This window comes from Galeopterus variegatus, unplaced genomic scaffold, assembly GCF_000696425.1.
Source record: "Galeopterus variegatus unplaced genomic scaffold, G_variegatus-3.0.2 Scaffold1120, whole genome shotgun sequence".
Taxonomy (NCBI): Eukaryota; Metazoa; Chordata; class Mammalia; order Dermoptera; family Cynocephalidae; genus Galeopterus; species Galeopterus variegatus.
Window position 1 is genome coordinate 216,408 of NW_007727231.1, and position 17,041 is coordinate 233,448.

The 17,041-nt window shown below is 46.3% G+C and overlaps 1 protein-coding gene and 1 long non-coding RNA gene across 2 annotated transcripts; one reads left to right on the plus strand and one right to left on the minus strand.

The window, feature by feature from the left end:
* Positions 1–1,419: 1,419 nt before the first annotated feature.
* On the minus strand, positions 1,420–8,391 carry ZNF263 (zinc finger protein 263). The gene is made up of 6 exons (XM_008574954.1): positions 7,678–8,391; positions 6,648–6,828; positions 6,134–6,207; positions 5,716–5,842; positions 3,967–4,083; positions 1,420–3,449 (listed from the first exon to the last, which is right to left on the minus strand). Exons 1-6 carry the CDS (start codon positions 8,062–8,064, stop codon positions 2,281–2,283), a joined length of 2,055 nt encoding a protein of 684 aa, XP_008573176.1. The 5' UTR covers positions 8,065–8,391; the 3' UTR covers positions 1,420–2,280.
* A 2,801-nt stretch (positions 8,392–11,192) lies between these two features.
* On the plus strand, positions 11,193–16,556 carry LOC103592294. Its single transcript, XR_550654.1, has 4 exons — positions 11,193–11,335; positions 13,733–13,844; positions 14,013–14,470; positions 16,463–16,556. It is a non-coding gene; the product is annotated as an uncharacterized LOC103592294 (long non-coding RNA).
* Positions 16,557–17,041: the final 485 nt, after the last annotated feature.

A 17,041-nucleotide genomic window follows, 5' to 3' on the forward strand; every position in this document is an offset into this window, starting at 1 on the left:
AGATCTGCATGATTGATGTTATACAGGGGAGGGAGAGAGGAAGAAAGGGAGGTGTGCTTTTCCATTCTGAGATTTACAATCCACATAAACTGCCATCTTAACCAGAGTGCTTAGTGGTAGCATCAGCTTTACACCACCCCACCCAATTCATGGCATCAGCAGCCACATCAGCCCTGCCCTGCTCCACTAGACCTTGGTCCTGCTCCTACCATTACTGATCCTACCTTAATTTCTCTCTAATCCTCACCCCCCTCAGTTCCCACACTACCACTGCCCTCCTTCTGTAAACAAGGTGGATAGGAGAAAGGAAGCAGTGAGATCTTTAAAAATAGGCCCAGAAAGGAAAAATACTAGACTGAGGCAGGGTTGATAAGGAAAGGGAGGAGTGCAGGCTTGTTTCCTTCACCTAAAATTGCTATATATGATGGCCTGTTGATAATGGATTGTTTCATCATCTTTTTCTTCCAAAGAACATCTAGTTAGTTACTGTCCTCCAGGGCCATATCCTGAAGATATTTTCCTGGTATCAAACTTCCTACTCTAGAATACTTCCTGGTATTCTCTTTCCCATAGATAGATCTGAAACTATTTCTGATTCCCCATTCTTTTTTTTTTTTTAAAAGATGACCAGTAAGGGGATCTTAACCCTTGACTTGGTGTTGTCAGCACCACACTCAGCCAGTGAGCAAACCGGCCATCCCTATGTGGGATCCGAACCCGGGGCCTTGGTGTTATCAGCACCGCACTCTCCCGAGTGAGCCACGGGCCGGCCCCTGATTCCCCATTCTAAAACATGCCTTCCCCTAATAATTTTGCCTTCCCCTATATCTTCCCACCATTAATGATCAATAAGTTACATTAGGACCCCCTTAGCTTCTCTCCTGAGAACCAACTGCAAGACCAAAATATCTTGAAGAGCTGGATCTTCCTGAGTTACTTCCTAAGAATATTTAAAGATGACCGGTAAGGGGATCTTAACCCTTGACTTGGTGTTGTCAGCACCACACTCTCCCAAGTGAGCTAACTGGCCATCCCTATATAGGGATCCGAACCCGCGGCCTTGGTGTTATCAGTACCACACTCTCCCAAGTGAGCCATGGGCCGGCCCAAGAACGTAAACATTCTAAACAAAGAATCAAAAAATTTTTACTGCTCTACACCACAGAAGGAAAGAATGCTTTTTAGACACCCTACAGGAATATCACCCCTGAGCAGCCATTCAGCTTGACCCTTTGTTACCACATAGCCCTCCCAGCCTGGAGCCTGCTAGGCCCACACCCTGCCTCAGCCTGTCTGCTGCCACCTTTGTCAGAACCTGACAAACCCAGTAAGTCCACAAAGAGAAAGCAGGGCCTCTGACCATGGCAGAGGGCAGCATGGGGGGTCAAGACAAAGGTCTTCAATGAAGATTCATACACATTCATGTTTCCTGAAGATATTTACTCCAATCCAAACTTATTTAACAAGGACACAATCCCTAATTTCCCTAGGATCCACGTTTTCAAAGTTTCCTAGGGAATCCATCTTCTGTGGAACCCTCTACCCTAGAACAAGTCTCCAGAGCTCTGTTACCTGTTTTTGACACTGGTAGAGGAAAGTCTCAATCTCTGCAAAGGGGAGACAAATTCAACTATTTCCTCTGCCAATTTCTGGGTTGACCTACAAATCCCACCTTACTATTTTACTTAGGCCTCTGTCTCTTTGTCTGAGGTCACATTTACATGTGTGGTCTGCCATGGGCACTACTGTCAGGCCATTAAGGGGCACTGTGTTGGCTGACTTGGACTGCCCATGGCTTCCCAGCCAGGGCTTGCTTTCAGTACAGTTGCAACTCACCACAGTCTTATGTTGACCTCTAGCTAGCTTCCCAGGAGACTTGGTTTCTGTAGAAGGTCCCAAGTGAGGAAGTAGTAACAAAAAGATCACAAAGTTGTTGGGATAAATAATGGACACAGTAAGGCGCCCAAATCACACCTTGGCTGAATATACCCAGGTGTGATGCACGTTGGGACAGGACGGATTCAATAGAGAATTCTGCCTTGAGCAGGTCACCTCAAAGACTCACCATCCTTACTGGTGCAGGCAGACCTCCTTTTTAGTTCTGTGCTAATCCTTTGCTGTCTCTGCACCTCCTTCACAATGAGCTCCCATTTCCTCTTTACATTAATTACCTGAAAAGCACAGAGGTGATGTGGTTGGCTAGGCAAGGAATACCACTTCTTGACAACAGGACCCTCTGAATAGCCACCCTATCTGGAGCAAAGAGAAATCCTATTGTTTCTAACCCGTGTGAGTTCTCTGATGACTCACAAGGCGTGAGCTCCGAGAAAAGCTTTCTCCACATTCAGAACATTTATAGGGTCTCTCTCCTGTATGGGTTCTCAGGTGACGAATCCGATTGGAACTATGAGAGAAACTGTCTCCACACTCATGACAGGTATAGGGTTTTTCTCCCGTGTGAATTCTTTGGTGCCTGATTAAATTGGATCTGTGAGAGAAGTTTTCCCCACAAAGGGTACATTTATATGGTTTCTCTCCTGTATGCGTTCTCTGATGTCTGGTGAGGTGCATGGCCTGTCGGAAGCTTTTCCCACAAGTCAAACACTCAAAGAGTTTCTTCTCTGCCTTGTGGGCTCCACGGTTTGTGAGAAACGGGGTGCTGTCATTCATGGCTTCCCCACACTCAGAGAAGGGGTAAAGTCTCTCCTTTTCATGAGTTCTTTCGTGAATGATGAGGTGTGAACTCCGAGAGAAACTTTTCCCACACTCGGGACACTTATAGGGTCTCTCTCCGGTGTGAATCCTCTGGTGCCGAAGGAGGTTGGAACTGTGAGCAAAGATCTCCCCACACTCGGGGCACTTGTAGGGCTTCTCCCCTGTGTGCGTCCTCTGGTGCCTGTGGAGGTTGGAGTTGCAAGAGAAGCTTTTTCCACATATGTTACACTGATAGGGCTTCTCGCCAGTGTGGGTGCGCTGATGACGAGTTAAGTGGGTATTCTGACTGAAGCACTTTCCACATTCAAGGCACTTATGGGCTTCCTCTCCCAGGTGTGCTCTGTGTAGCGACAGAAAGTGTGAGCTTCCACCAAAGATTTCACTGCACTCTACACCCATACACAGTCTTTCTGCTGCATGTATTCTCTGGTGCCTGATTAGGTTCGAGTTGTTAGAGAAATTTTTGCCGCACAAGGGGCATAAATGGAGTTTCTTTGGCTGTAGTTCCTTTGGTTGCCCCAGTTCTCTGCAACTTGTGACTCCTGCTAAGGACTGCTCCATTCGATCCTCTGGGGAAGACTCCCAATGCCCTTCTGCCCTATCACGAGGTCTTCCCTGCTCAGGACTCCAGGGCACCTCCCCTCTGGCCTGGCCAGGGAGCAGAGCCTGAGGGTGGGTGTTCTCAGGGGAAACAGAAGGAGCACTTTCTTTCCAGTTCTCAAATTTCTCTTCCCCTGGCAGAGAGAGAGAGAAACCAAACCCCTACATTATTTCTACACTGGAGAAAAGAAAATTCCACACATCTTCTACTGCCCGTTACACCCAAAGCCCAGAAAGATTAGTTCTACCTCAGATTCTTATCTTCTCCCTATAGGTAAAGTACTTCAGAGAGGCATCAGGATAAGGGGTGGAGCCATCTCTCAAGCAAGCTCAGACCAGTCTTGGAATTCCCTTCTTGGGGCCTCCCCGCCACTCTCCCACTGTGTCTCTGGCTTCCACCATTCAGGAATGGGTGGGATGGAGTGGGCTGGGACTAGGATGGGGCAGGTGAGCCCCAGAGCGAGTGCCTTCTCATGGACTGCACCCTGGGTTCCTCATTCACCTCCCTGAGATCAGAGTAGGTAGTGGGGACACAGGAAGTAATGTTCTTTTCTTGCAGCTGTGGTGGGCAGGCCCTGCCCCAAACCCTCAAAGGCTGCACTCTCAACTGCAGGAGCCTTGCTGGGCAGGCTGCTCATCTTTACTCTTTACCTGGAGCTGCACTTCTGGGGCTTAGGCCGTCCTTCCAACTCTGGACACTGGCACCCCATGGCTTTCCTCCTTGTTCCACCTGGGTGCTTAGGGCCTCCTGACTGGGAATGTGAGACTCTGTTCAGAATGAAAGAAGTAGATTTTTATATGACCAATTTCCCCTACAAAGCAGGAGAAACAAAGATAGTCTTGTTCCCTGCTCTCAGTGGCTAGATACAGACTGCTCATTAAGTCTGACAGCAGTTACTTAGAATATACACTAAACTGTTCACAGTGGTTACCTCTAGTGAAAGAAGTTAGGGAGACTATGGCTTTTTTCTTTTACACTTTTATAGTACTTGGAATTTATTTTGTAATGAGAATGTACACTTCTGTAATTAAAATAACAATAAAATGAACACAGACAGGGTGGTCACTTCCTTGAAGAATCAGTTTAATATTATAAAAGAGCCTTGACTCTTACACATAAAATAGAACTAAGTTGGACTGGGCAACTCCACAAGGAGAAAATACAACAAGATGGACAATCAGAAAAGGAACTGCAGCTGGTTGGTTAGCTCAGCTGGTTAGAGAGCAGCCTTATAACACCAAGGTCACAGGTTTGGATCCCTATACCGGCCAGCCGCCAAAGAAGAAAAGAAAATGACCCGAGGCTCTAAGAGGCCTGAGAGATTGAAACCCCAAAATGTCATTTTTGTACTATGCTAAAAAAACCCAAAAACCTCCAGCAAACATGGACTCAAACAGAAGTTTAGTTCCAGCAAACAAACTCTGATCTGATCTTCTCTTTCCATTTAGCACTCACTGAAACAGCTATATTCAACTTTGGGTGTCACAGCAGTGGAAAGGTGATATGAAAAACCTGGAAGATGGTTCCGATGAGGGGAAACAAAAAACCACTAGTAACCCCTTTGGAGAATTAGTGCAAATGGGTTTATAGCTGTGTGTCTCTTTGACTGGTGTGTGCTTCAACATAGCTATAACCATAATGCACAGTCTTGTTTTATATTGTTTTCTAATAGACTTCCCCCAACTTGTTACTATGAGAATTTTCATGCATACACAGAAAAGTTGAGGGAATTTTACAATAAATACTTGTATACCCTAAATCCAACTATTAGTTTTTTATGTTTCACAGACATCATTTCTAATCTCTGCATAATAGTTAAGCACATAAATACATCTTAATTTATGTTTTCTTGGCCCGTTTTGGATATATACATTGTTTTCTAATTTCCACAAGGCCTTCCCTGCTTCCTGAATTTTATAGTCTGTGAGAGCTAGGAATGTTGGTGCCAGTGTTCCTGAAATTTCTGACTTTGGGGAGAGGCCTAGAAATACTAATGGAGCACAGGAAACATAAGTGAGCTCAGAAGAGTATGCATCTTAAAACTACAAGGAATCCAGGACTTAGAGCTCCCCAAGCATCCTAGGACACCAAGCATGTAATGTGGGTAGGTGTCACTGGATTTGATTTACTCTGCCCTACAAAGTCCACTATGGTTCAGACTCCCTTCCTTAGACTCTGACAGCTGAGGCTTGAGTCCAGGGCTGCCTGTAATTGTGCCAACTTTGCCACTTGTCAGATGTTTAACTCATCCTAGTGCAGTGGACTTTGTACAATAGCAGGTCTCCTATGGAGGCTTCTTGGCAGAACTCTAGACCTTATGTCCAGGAGGTGAGTGTCCTAGGGGACAGGACCCTCGTGAAAAACTGCACAGTCATCATCCCTGGAAAAGAAATCCTTACCTAGTGAGTCCACATTCTCATAACTCTCCTGCAACGTGTTCCTGGAGAGGTCCCTCTTACTGGGATCCTGATGTCCCCACTCCTCCTGGGAGATGTACACTGCCACGTCCTCTAAGCTCTCAGGCAACTGAAACAGCAGAAGATCTCCTTCAGCCCCTGATGCACCAAGAACAATTCAAGCAGAGTTGTGGGTTAAAGAGGCAAAACCCAGGGGTGCCAAGGACACATGTCATGGGGATGAAAGATGTCAGGCTTATAAGGGAGGTGTGGAGGAGACAAAGAAGGTGGGGGAGATGCTTGTGGTGAGGGAGAAACAATCCTCCAAGTGGCAGAATGACACCCCCACCCCCCAAGAGGAAGACTCCAGGAGAGGAGGAAGGGTGCTGGGGGAGGGAGACAATGGGAACTTCCACATCACCTGGGGCCCAGTCATCTCTTTGTCTTCCATATTCCCTTCAGGAGGAAAGAGAGAAAGCCAGGGAGCAGATAATGCTGAAGGTGATAGAAATCATGATGAGAATGGCATTCCTAACTCTTGGCAAGCCAAGGAATAGTACAACACAGTATCCACTCCCCAACACCCAATCTCTGCTCTTAGGATTGAATGTTAAACAAAAGAAGGCAACCGAGGCATAATAAAGTGATATCCAAAATCTGGTTGAGGTCTTCCCTACTGGCCTTCATCACTCCAAAACCCCATCATTCACCTAGCTCTAAATTGACTCTGTTCTGCATACAAAATGGCTCTACTAAGAGATGTCCCTCCTTCCCCCCACCCTTAGAGAACCCAAACCAACACTTCTAGGTCTTTCACTCCACATCTGAGAATCTTCAGAAATTCCTTCTACATGACACCTGTGCTCCATACTACTGTGTCAAGGGCAACCCCAAAGCCCCACCTCCCCCAAGCTGCCCAGATAACTGTTCCTCACCCCTCTCCTTTACAGCCTGGGGGTCCCTTTTGGGGCTGGGGCCTAGCAGCTCCTGCAGCCTGGGGCCAGGGCTTCGCTCAGTGTCCATTGGCTCCAGCTTGAAGCTCGGTGACTCTCGTGCTGTTTCCAGAGGCAAAGGCTCCTCCAAAAGCACTTCTGTTCCCCGCCCATGGTTTGTGACCTGGGAACCAACCCACATCACTCATCATCAACAACAGGGCCCAATAGGAAGGGAAATCAGTACAGGGTTCTGAGGGCAAGCCTTCAACAGAACCACAGGCTCTCCCTTTGGACCCAGCAAGAGAGAGGGATGGTTTACACTAAAGACTTTCTTGATCCCATGTGCATGAGTGAAAATGGGAGGGGGAAAGGGGAGGTTCCACTCCCAGTGCACACCTTCCACACACTCATTCCCTTTTCTCTCCCCCCACCTTTTCTAGATGCTTCTATTCCTCACTAATATATAAGCTAAACTTGGGTGGCCCTGGGGCGCACCTCAGAATCTCAGAGCCAAATTGTTTTTCTAAGTTCATGCTTAACTGACACCCAACCCTGCAGAGGAGCCCAGACTGTTGACCCTAATGCAATAGCTAACAGGTATTAAACACCAGTAGTGTGATCAAAACTTTACATGCTGCTTTTTCTTCTAACCTTCAATGTAGCCCTAGAAAATATTTTATTATCCTCATTTTAGCAATGGAAAAACTGAGGCCTAAAGAGATCAAATAACTTGCCCAAAGTCATAAAGCTAGTACTTAGAGTGAGGATTTGAACACTGGCGATCTAACTCCACGGCTCCCACTATTACCACAGGATCTCCTCCGTGTGGAAAACGGGGCACTCCACTGTTCACTCTGTTCATTTGGAGAAAGTCTGGAGAATGAGTGTTACAGATTAAAGTGCAAAAAGGCCTGTAGCCCTCATAAAGTATACTCAGGTCAACTAAGTAAATTCCACAGCGGAACTAGGTCAGCGCGATGTCCCAGTCCTCGGGGCCAAACAAACCGCAGATAAAACAGCTTTCTCTCACCTGTTGCCTCAGTCTCCCAAGCTCTCTCTGCACATCCTCCACAAGTGTCACCGCTTCCTCGCCGCTCTCCGGGTGCAGCTCCTGCACCCTGCTCTGGATCTCCTGGGGCAGGATGGTCAGGAACTGCTCAAGCACCAGCAGCTCCAGGATCTGCTCCTTGGTGCGCATCTCAGGCCGCAGCCACCCATGGCAAAGCTCCTGGAGCCGGCTGAGGGCTTCCCGGGGACCAGCGGCCTCTTGGAAGCGGAACCGTCTGAAGCGCAGGTGAGAAGCCTCGGGGCTGGGCCCTGTGTCGGGCGGGAGCAGCTCCTGGCTCCACGCGCAGTCCTCTTCCAGTTTCACTATCAGGAGCCCTTCCCGTTCCTGGGAACCCAAGCCCGACGCCATCGTCAGGCCCCCGGCGCGCCTTGGCGCCGAAACCAGCCGCGCCCGCCTAGGAAGGCGCCCCGGGGCCCCGAGCCCCGAGCCCCGAGCAAGGATGGACCGCGTCGGCAGGAGCTGGGGGGCCCGGGCTCCAATTCCGGCCGAGGATTCCAGCTCCAGTCGGGGCGCAGCCGACTCCGGCGCCTTGGCCTCAACCGGTCCCGGGCACAGCCGCGCCGGACCAGTGGCCCGCCCTCGCCAGAACTTCCCAGAGGTAGGAACCCAGGGCCGCGTTTCCCCAAAGTCCGGGATCCAAGAAGGGCCCGGCCCTCAGCGCCCACGCCGGAAGTCCCGGAGCGCGAGCTGGGCGTCCACAAACCAAAGGCGCCTGCTCGGGACCATCTTCCGGGTTACGTTTTGCGAACTCTAGCGCCCATTGGGTCAGGTCTCGCCACAGACTCACCACCGACCAACGAAAAGGGAATAGTTGATTGAGGGGACGGGACGATCGGGGACCAATTGGAGGCGAGGGGCGGGACCATGGGGCGAGCCACTGATCCACGGAGGCTTTGGGGGCGGAGCCTCCAGGACCCAGAGAGGAAAATAATCCCAAGGCGGGTGTGACCGGTGGACGGCTCGGGTCTGAGTACCGCAGGAAAGCTTTTTAAAATACAAATCCCCGAGCCACGCGAGATCCAGTGCGTCAGAGTGTCGGAGTGAGGCCCGGAAATCTGAACTGTTAACAAGTTCCCCCAGGACATCCCTTCCCAAGGCAGTCCCCACGCGCCTCGGTTACTCCGGGCTGGCAGGGGAGCGTTTCACCAGGGTCCACTCCGCCTTCCGCTCGGCACCGCCCGGAGGCCGGGGAGCCTGCCGCCCCGCCCTGTCAGCGCGCCGCGGGTCCAGAGGTGCGGAGCCTGCCGGGAGGTGCAGTCCAAACCGCAGCGCCACGACTGCGCCTGCGCTTGCGCCCACCTCTGCGCTTGCGCTCTGGGTGAACGCCGCGAGCGACCCAGAGCCGGGTGGGCTGGAGCTGGCGTCCCCTGTGGCGCTGGGGGCGGGAGGGGCGTGGCTGGGGGGTGTGCGGGACGTACCCTGCGGCGATTCCCTCGGCGCCCGGTCCGCCCTACCGGCCTGCGGTTTTAGAGCGGATTTAAAACTTTCCCGGGACGTGTCGCGCTGGCATCTCAGCCCTGCGCGGGCAGGATGGATCGCCGTTCATCGTCCTCCTAGCTTTCCTCCTTAGCGGCGAACGCGAGGAAAGCCGGAGGGCCCGTTCCCTGCCCGGCGCGGCTGTGGGCTCTGTGTCAGCGCGGGGAGGGCCGCCCAGGCGTGCGTTCCCTCCAGCACCCTCAGCCCCTGAGATCGGCACATGGAAGCGTCGTAGCAGTAACTCGTGACAGCCTGTTCCCGATGCAGTTGGATCCTCAGGACACAAACTTGTACGAAGTGATTGCTGTTGTCAGCGCCTTGTCACAGATAACGACACCGAGGGCCAGTTAGGTCCTTAGCCTGGGATCACACAGCTGGTCTGTCTCTAAAGTTCAGGCTGCCATAATGGGAAAGGGTAATATGGCGTTGAAGATGATCTATTTTGGATGACTGGGTGGAAAGAATTTTTGAGTTTTTTGTTGTTTTTTTTCTTGTTCTGCTGCAGGGAAGAGGACAGGTCCGCAGGCTGTCATGGCAAATACGGAGCTAGAGGCCCCATAACACATGGGCAGGTATAGGTCCGTGTAGGAAAACCTTGTTGAGACGTGACCTCACATCCTCCTGAGACCATCTTGATGTTTTTAGACATTCCTCTTCCAAAAGATTATATATGCTAACCTTATAACCATTTCTCTGGCATTTACTATTTGATCTCAGGAAAGTTATTTAATCTCACTGAGCCCAAACTTCATTTCTCTCATCTGTTTTGAGAGGGTAATGCTATACCCACCACATAACAGTGGGTCAGGATTAAATGAGCTAAGATATGTAAGCTGCTTAGAACAGTACCTGGCGCATGGTATAAACTCAATAAATAGTAGCTGTTACGAATGCACAGCGAATTCCTGAAAGCTTGCCCTATTCATTAAAAAAAGCCACTCGGATAATTATTGCAGAATGTGGGGTATGAGAATGTTTATGGAACTACACATACCTTGAGATAGGAAGGATGAGGGATTAATCATTTGCTGTCTAAATTCCCTTTGATTTTAGGCTATTAATGGATACTTAAAGGTGGATGATCTTTCAGGGTTATTCAAAATTACTGGTAGTATTTCTTAATTTATCTGTGGACTACCTATAAACAGAAGAAATAGCTGTTATTTGACTGAGAGAGGGGTTACAGGCCAGCAAATCTATAGGGGTTCATTTGGGATTTGGGGTTCTTAACCTGGAATCCATGAAATTCTAGAGCACCGCTATCCAATAGAACTTTCTGTGATGTTGTGCTATTGAGCAATTAAGATGGAGCTAGTGTTGCTAAATATTACCAGGTGGATACCATATTGGTTAGTGCAGTTCTAGAAGGTCCATGGATGGGTTTGGAGACCTTATAAACCTTTTGATTTTCTATACAAAATTGCATGTGTATGTGTATTTTCTAGGAAGTCCATAGCTTTCATCAAGTTCTCAAAACCACCAAAAAGATTTAAGAATTGCAACTTTAGGGCTTTGGTGAAAAGTAAGTTAACGGAAGTGAGCATGCCTTCTTGTAATGACTACTGATTCTCCATTCTTATATTTTCTTGTCCTCAGCAGAAGGCGGCTCCCTGATTGTTACAGAGAAAGACACATTTGAATCTGAGATAAAGAACCCCTACTACCCCTGGTTTTAGGTTACATGGATACTAGACTGCCTCCAAGGCTGCTTTCAGTCCTGTGAAGGTTAATTCTAGATGTCAACTTGGTTAGATGAAGGAATGCTGAGAAACCTGGTAAAGCAATCTTTTCAGGTGTGTCCATGAGGGTGTTTCCGCAGAGATTAGTGTGAGAGTCTGAGTGGCCTGGGTGTGAAAGACCCACCCTCAGTGTGGGTGAGAGCCATCCAATCCACTGGGGGTCTGGAAAGAACAAAAGACAGAGGAAAGAGATAAAGCTTTCTCTCAATCCGCTGGAGCTGGGATACACTCTTCTCTCTTGTCCATGGACATAAGAGCTTGAGACTCTTCAGCTTTTGGGTTCCAGAACTTACACCAAGGACACCATCAGCTTCCCTGGTTCTGAGGCCTTGGACTTGGATGGAGCGATGCTACCGACATCCAGTTTATAGACAGCCTATCGTGGGACTTTTCTTCATAGCCACGTGAGCTAATTCCCCTAATAAATCCCTCTCATATAATTATAACATATCCTATTGATTCTGTCTCTCTGGAGAATCCTGACTAATACAAGTCCTTAACTAGGTCTTACAGATTCCCTTGCACTAAAGGGGGCAGTTGTCTGTGCCTAGTTTTCAAAGTGACACTTGATGAAATCTACAGCATTAAGTCTGCTCTGTGGGGTGGGAGCAGACAAATGAGCAGCTCTGGTCATTCTGAAATGCTATTCTTGCCTTTCATTTTAGGATTAGCTAGTCCTCCCAGCTTCTGCCACCCTAAGCCTGTGCTGCTTGCCACTCTCCCCAGTTTCTTCCCACTTTTACTTGACTACAGCTTTCCTTTGATCTGTGACTTAGGGTTTCCTTTTACCTGTACTTCATTATACTCTTTGATCCCACTCTTAGCTTTGAAATCCAGTCATAATCAAAATAGTGGATTTAGGGCCGGCCCGTGGCTCACTCGGTAGAGTGCGGTGCTGATAACACCAAGGCCATGGGTTCGGATCCCATATAGGGATGGCCGGTTTGCTCACTGGCTGAGCGTGGTGCTGACAGCACCAAGGGTTGAGATCCCCTTACCGGTCATCTCTTTAAAAAAAAAAAAAAAAAAAAATAGTGGATTTAAATGGCATTACATTTGAAACACATTTTATTTTTATTAATCTGAAATATATTGCCCTTTCCCTATGAAAATATAAAATAAGGCATTTTGCTCCACTTCCTATATTTTGATAAAATGTACTGAAATTTAAAATTTCCTTCATTTTAAAATTAACCAAACTAACTTACTAATATTGTTTGGTAATGTTAATATCTAAACATTTTCGAGGGGTAACTGCTAATCAGTCATGAGGCTCCCTTTTCGGGTGGCTTTGCATCAGAGATCAGCTCTACAGTTAAAGAAGAATGTTTCTTGAACCTAGATGCTCCTATATCAAGAGTCTGTGTGTAACATACTGTTTTCTCACATTTTTGAGCCATCCTACATCCCAGACAAATGGAAGTGCCATGATGCCCTTCAAAAAATGAACAACTGTTGGGCCGGCCCGGTGGCGCACTGGATAGTGCGCCGCTTGGGAAGCGCAGCGGCGCTCCCGCCCGAGGGTTCGGATCCCACATACAGACTGGTTCCCGCTCACTGGCTGAGCGAGGCGCGGGAGCAACGCCGAGGGTTGCGATCCGTTGCCGGACACGGAAAAAAAGACAAAAGACAAAAAAAAAAAAATGAACAACTGTTGACCACATAGGAAAACTGAAAGATTATGACTACAGAAATATTTTCATGATTTTTAAAAAAATATTTCCTCAGACTTATCTCTTCTTGAAGATAGAGTTTTTATTAAATGAACCATCATGGATGTTGGCTAAAAGCTATAAATTAATTACTGTATTAATATTTAAATAATTTCTTCTGTTTGGATTAAATCACTGTTTACCAACCCACATTTTAGTGCAGACCAGTAAACTTTGAGGTATGAGGAAGGGACATGGAAAGAGGGTGCTGGGCCGGCCCAATGGCGCACTGGAGAGTGCGCCGCTTGAGAGCGCGGCGGTGCTCCCACTGAGGGTTCGGATCCCATGTGGAGACCGGTTCCCGCTCACTGGCTGAGCGCGGTGGGGGCTCGGCGCCGAGGGTTGCGATCCCGTTACTGGTCAGTAAAAAAGACAAAAAAAAAAAAAAAAAAGAAAGAGGGTGCAACCATAACTCTGTGAGAGAGGGAAGGAATGGCAGGACACAGTGGGACAGCGAACTGAAGGTTTTGTCTCCAAAATTTTAGTCGTCTTTGGATTGAGAGAAACACTGTTAGGTAGTTGTTTTGGTTAATATCAAGATAATACACTTCTAGACTTCAGCTAAAACAAACATATAAAGACTGTTTTTGCTGGTACCAACCAAGCCAGTTCAAATGCCAATTTCCATTTGAAAATATCTTAAATTAATCCAGGGCATAATTTCATAATTGCCACTTTTACCTCTCTCTCTTCTTTGGGGACCCAATAAAACAATTATTCTTGGTTTTAATACAGTCAGAATTTTAGGAAGATTTACTTCATATTTTGGTTCTTAGATAATTCTATTATGTAAAAGATGAAGTAAAACTAATTCAGTGCATTGACTTCAATGCATAATTAATTCACTCCTCTTCTGTAGATTGGAGGAGAATACCCTTAAATCAATACCTTTTGATCACAAAAGGATCTTCCCCTTATTTTGGTTTTGTTCTAATATTGAAAAATTGCCTGTAAGAGCCTTCAGGTGAAATCATCTTAATTGAGAAGGAAATAGATAAAGAGAGGCCATCTGTCCCAGAAATCAGCTTGAACTCAGGAAAAACTGGGGATGACCCAAACTATCATGCTTTCTATCTTTCTTTTGGCCAGGATATCTAGTTCCAAAACCTGGCCTGCACTTCCCGTTGGAGCTGAGAAGAACCACGGGTAGAAGAATCACAGGATTCCAAGGAAATGAAACAATGACTTGACTGCAAGATAGGTGAGTGCTGTTTAGAAATGAGGTAAGGAAAGAAAAATTCAGCCTTAATTGGAGTAAAAAGCTTTGGGATTCTATTTAGTAGTTTCTGTCTTACTTTTAATGGTTTAATACAACTCTTTTTTTCCCTCTGGACAGGGTGACATCTGTAATTTCTATTTCTTCTCTCAGGTTTTGGGATCAGGAGAGAAAATGAAAATTCTTCAAAGCAGAGGAAACTGGATACTATGCATCCATTCATTGTTACTTTAGAGGGCTCTCCATGATCCTATAAACGTTTAGGAAATCAGTGGAGAAACCCTTCATACTTAGCAAAGCTTATAGATCGTCAGAACCCTTCTATAGGGAGAGAAACCTGAAACTCCAACCTGGAAGAACCTTTCAAGCATAAACCACATAAGAAAAAGTCCAGGAGAAGCTCCGTTTGTTAGAGCACAGTGTTGGTAACACCAAGCTCAAGGGTTCCAATTCTGTACTGGCCAACTGCTAAAAAAAAAATAATAATAATAAAGCCCAGGAGAGAGACCTCACCAGTGTTCCCAGGGTGGGAAATATGTTGCTCAGAAATTGCAACTTAGCAGCAGAGGATTCATTTAGGAGAAGAACTTCACAAGTGCCCTAGTTGTGGGGTAAGCTTCTTTACTTCTGACTTTTATAGACCTTAATGTCTCTACACATGTGGGAGAACTTGTGCACGCACTACACTTTATGAAAAGAGATTTGGCAGTGTGTGTTAAGAACCTTGAACTGGTTCTCCCCTTTGATCAAGCAGTTCCACATCTGAGAAACAATTCTGAAGGGGGAAAAACAGAAACAACAAATATTAAAATTTTACATACACATACACACACAGAACCTCCAATGACTCCCCACAGAAACGCCTCAATAAGTCTGGAAAGATCTTTATGACATAAGCCTTGAGCTGTGGCAACAAGCACTGCATTAAATCCTGCCCCAAAGTAGAATCACTTTTGTTGGTGCTCCCACAGTGTTTTGTTTATACCTCATTTTTAGCATTTAGCACAGTTCATTTTAGCTGGTAGGGTTAGTTGCAGTCATACGTCAACCTGCATCCTCTTCTGCCCTTCCAGTGTACACATATCAGCATCACACACACACAACTGGATTTTTACAAGGTAGGGAACATCTATTATTCATCTCTTCATCACTTAAAAGACCAAGAATGTACTAAACCTTAATGAATGTTTGTAGCATTGAATCAAGAAACATGTGAGATAGCTCTTGGAAACCAGGAACATAGAACATTACATGGATATATCTAGTTACGAGCCTTTTAAAAGGATAAGGGCAAAAATCAGTACCCATATTGTAAGTACTGTAAAGACTAAATGATATATATTTAAGTGGAGGCCCTAAACATAATAAGCTTTCAAAAATTTCAGTATATATTGTTTTTATTCTTTGTTGTTTAATGATAAAAAGCATTAAGGCTATGAATTTCCCTCTAAGTGTAGCTTTAGTTACATCCCATAATTTTTATATATAATATCCTTCTCACTGATGATTTCAAAAGTTTGTCATTGAGGTTTTTCTTTTTTTTTTCTTTTTTTTAAAAAGATGACTGGTAAGGGGACCTTAACCCTTGACTTGGTGTTGTCAGCACCATGCTTAGCCAGTGAGCTAACCGGCCATCTCTATATGGGATCCGAACCCGGGGCCTTGGTGTTATCAGCACCGCACTCTCCTGAGTGAGCCACGGGCCGGCCTGAGGTTTTTCTTTTATTTCCTCTTTGATCCAAGAGCTGGTCAACTAGTCAAGCTGTTCAAGAAAAATATTCTCTTACCTTTTTAAAAAAATGTGTTGATTAGAAAAATGAGGTTTAGGCCGGCCTGTGGCTCACTCGGTAGAGTGCGGTGCTGATAACACCAAGGCCACGGGTTCGGATCCTATATAGGGATGGCCGGTTTGCTCACTGGCTGAGCGTGGTGCTGACAACACCAAGCCAAGGGTTGAGATCCCCTTACCGGTCATCTTTAAAAAAAAAAAAAAAAAAAATAGAAAAATGAGGTTTTTCAATCCCTGTACCAGCCAGCTACCAAAACAAAAAGAAAAAAGAAAATGAGGTTTATTCTATTTTTTATTTATTTACTTACTTATTTATTATTATTTTACATTCTAAGATGTTGCAGAGCAGTTGCGGGGAGAGGGAGAAGAAAAAAGGTAGTGCGATAGGGTGGGAGGAGAAGGAAAGAGGGGTCATAGTCAAGGACCATGGCAACTTCCTAAGTTCTTTTTTTTTGTTGTTGCCCTAATCAACTTTTATTTATTTATTTTTTTGTTTATTTATTTGTTATTTTATCTTTTATTTTTTTATTTTTATTTTAGCTTCTCAATATACATTGTAGTCAATTTTCATGACCCTTTACCTGTTCCTCTTTCCACTTCCCTCTCTCCCCTCTCCCCCCACTACATCATATCTGTTCACTTGTCTTAATAAGTTCAAGGAATTGTTGTGATTGTTGTGTCTTCTTCCCCCACCTTGTTCGTGTGTTTATTTATTTATTTTTAGCTCCCACAAATAAGTGAGAACATGTGGTATTTCTCTTTCTGTGCCTGACTTGTTTCACTTAATATAATTTTACCTTTCTCATTTCTGCAGAGGAGACTGGGGTGCTTCCAGGAACAGCTTGGTGGTCATCACTGGGCTGGATGTGGACATCAGGGGGTGTGGCTGAGGCCCTTGGCCCCCAACCCCTAACCCTGGCTTGGGAGCCTGAGGTGCTTCTGGTCCTTCTAGGTTTTACAGGTGTTCTTTGGTGATGTTAGACCTTTACTGGTTAATATCAGAACTTTGTCTCTGATATGTGGGGTTTTTGTTTTTTCTGTCAGTTCTGTGTTGAATTATTCTCTATTCCTACCACTTAAACTTTGCACCGGAACTAACTTGGTGTCCTTTGCTTACTTCTAAAATAGGGGAGCTTCCTGTAGGAACCAGCACTTGGGCCCTGTGGTTGAGCTAAATTGCTGCTTTGCCACTGATTTTCTGGGGAAGGCTTTTTGTGCAGCTCAGGTTTTAATTGTTGACCTTGTAAGCACTTCCAGGTCTTGTGAGGTACAGTACACTGGCCTCTGAGTGGCTCCTTTTTTCAATTGTTGTGGCCCCTCACTCCTATGTGGGTCCACAGGAACGCTGTTAGTGGCCATGCTGGCCTGGGACCACCAAGTCCCTCTTCTCCCC

Bases quoted from the DNA above. Each gene is read 5' to 3' on its own strand.
- ZNF263 (XM_008574954.1), bottom strand. From the start codon at position 8,064: ATGGCGTCGGGCTTGGGTTCCCAGGAACGGGAAGGGCTCCTGATAGTG. The intron at 5,843-6,133 runs GTGATGTGGAAG...CTGCTGTTTCAG, and splicing joins AAGAGATGACTGGGCCCCAG to TTGCCTGAGAGCTTAGAGGA. The intron at 4,084-5,715 runs GTAAGGATTTCT...CATTCTGAACAG, and splicing joins TGAGAATGTGGACTCACTAG to AGTCTCACATTCCCAGTCAG.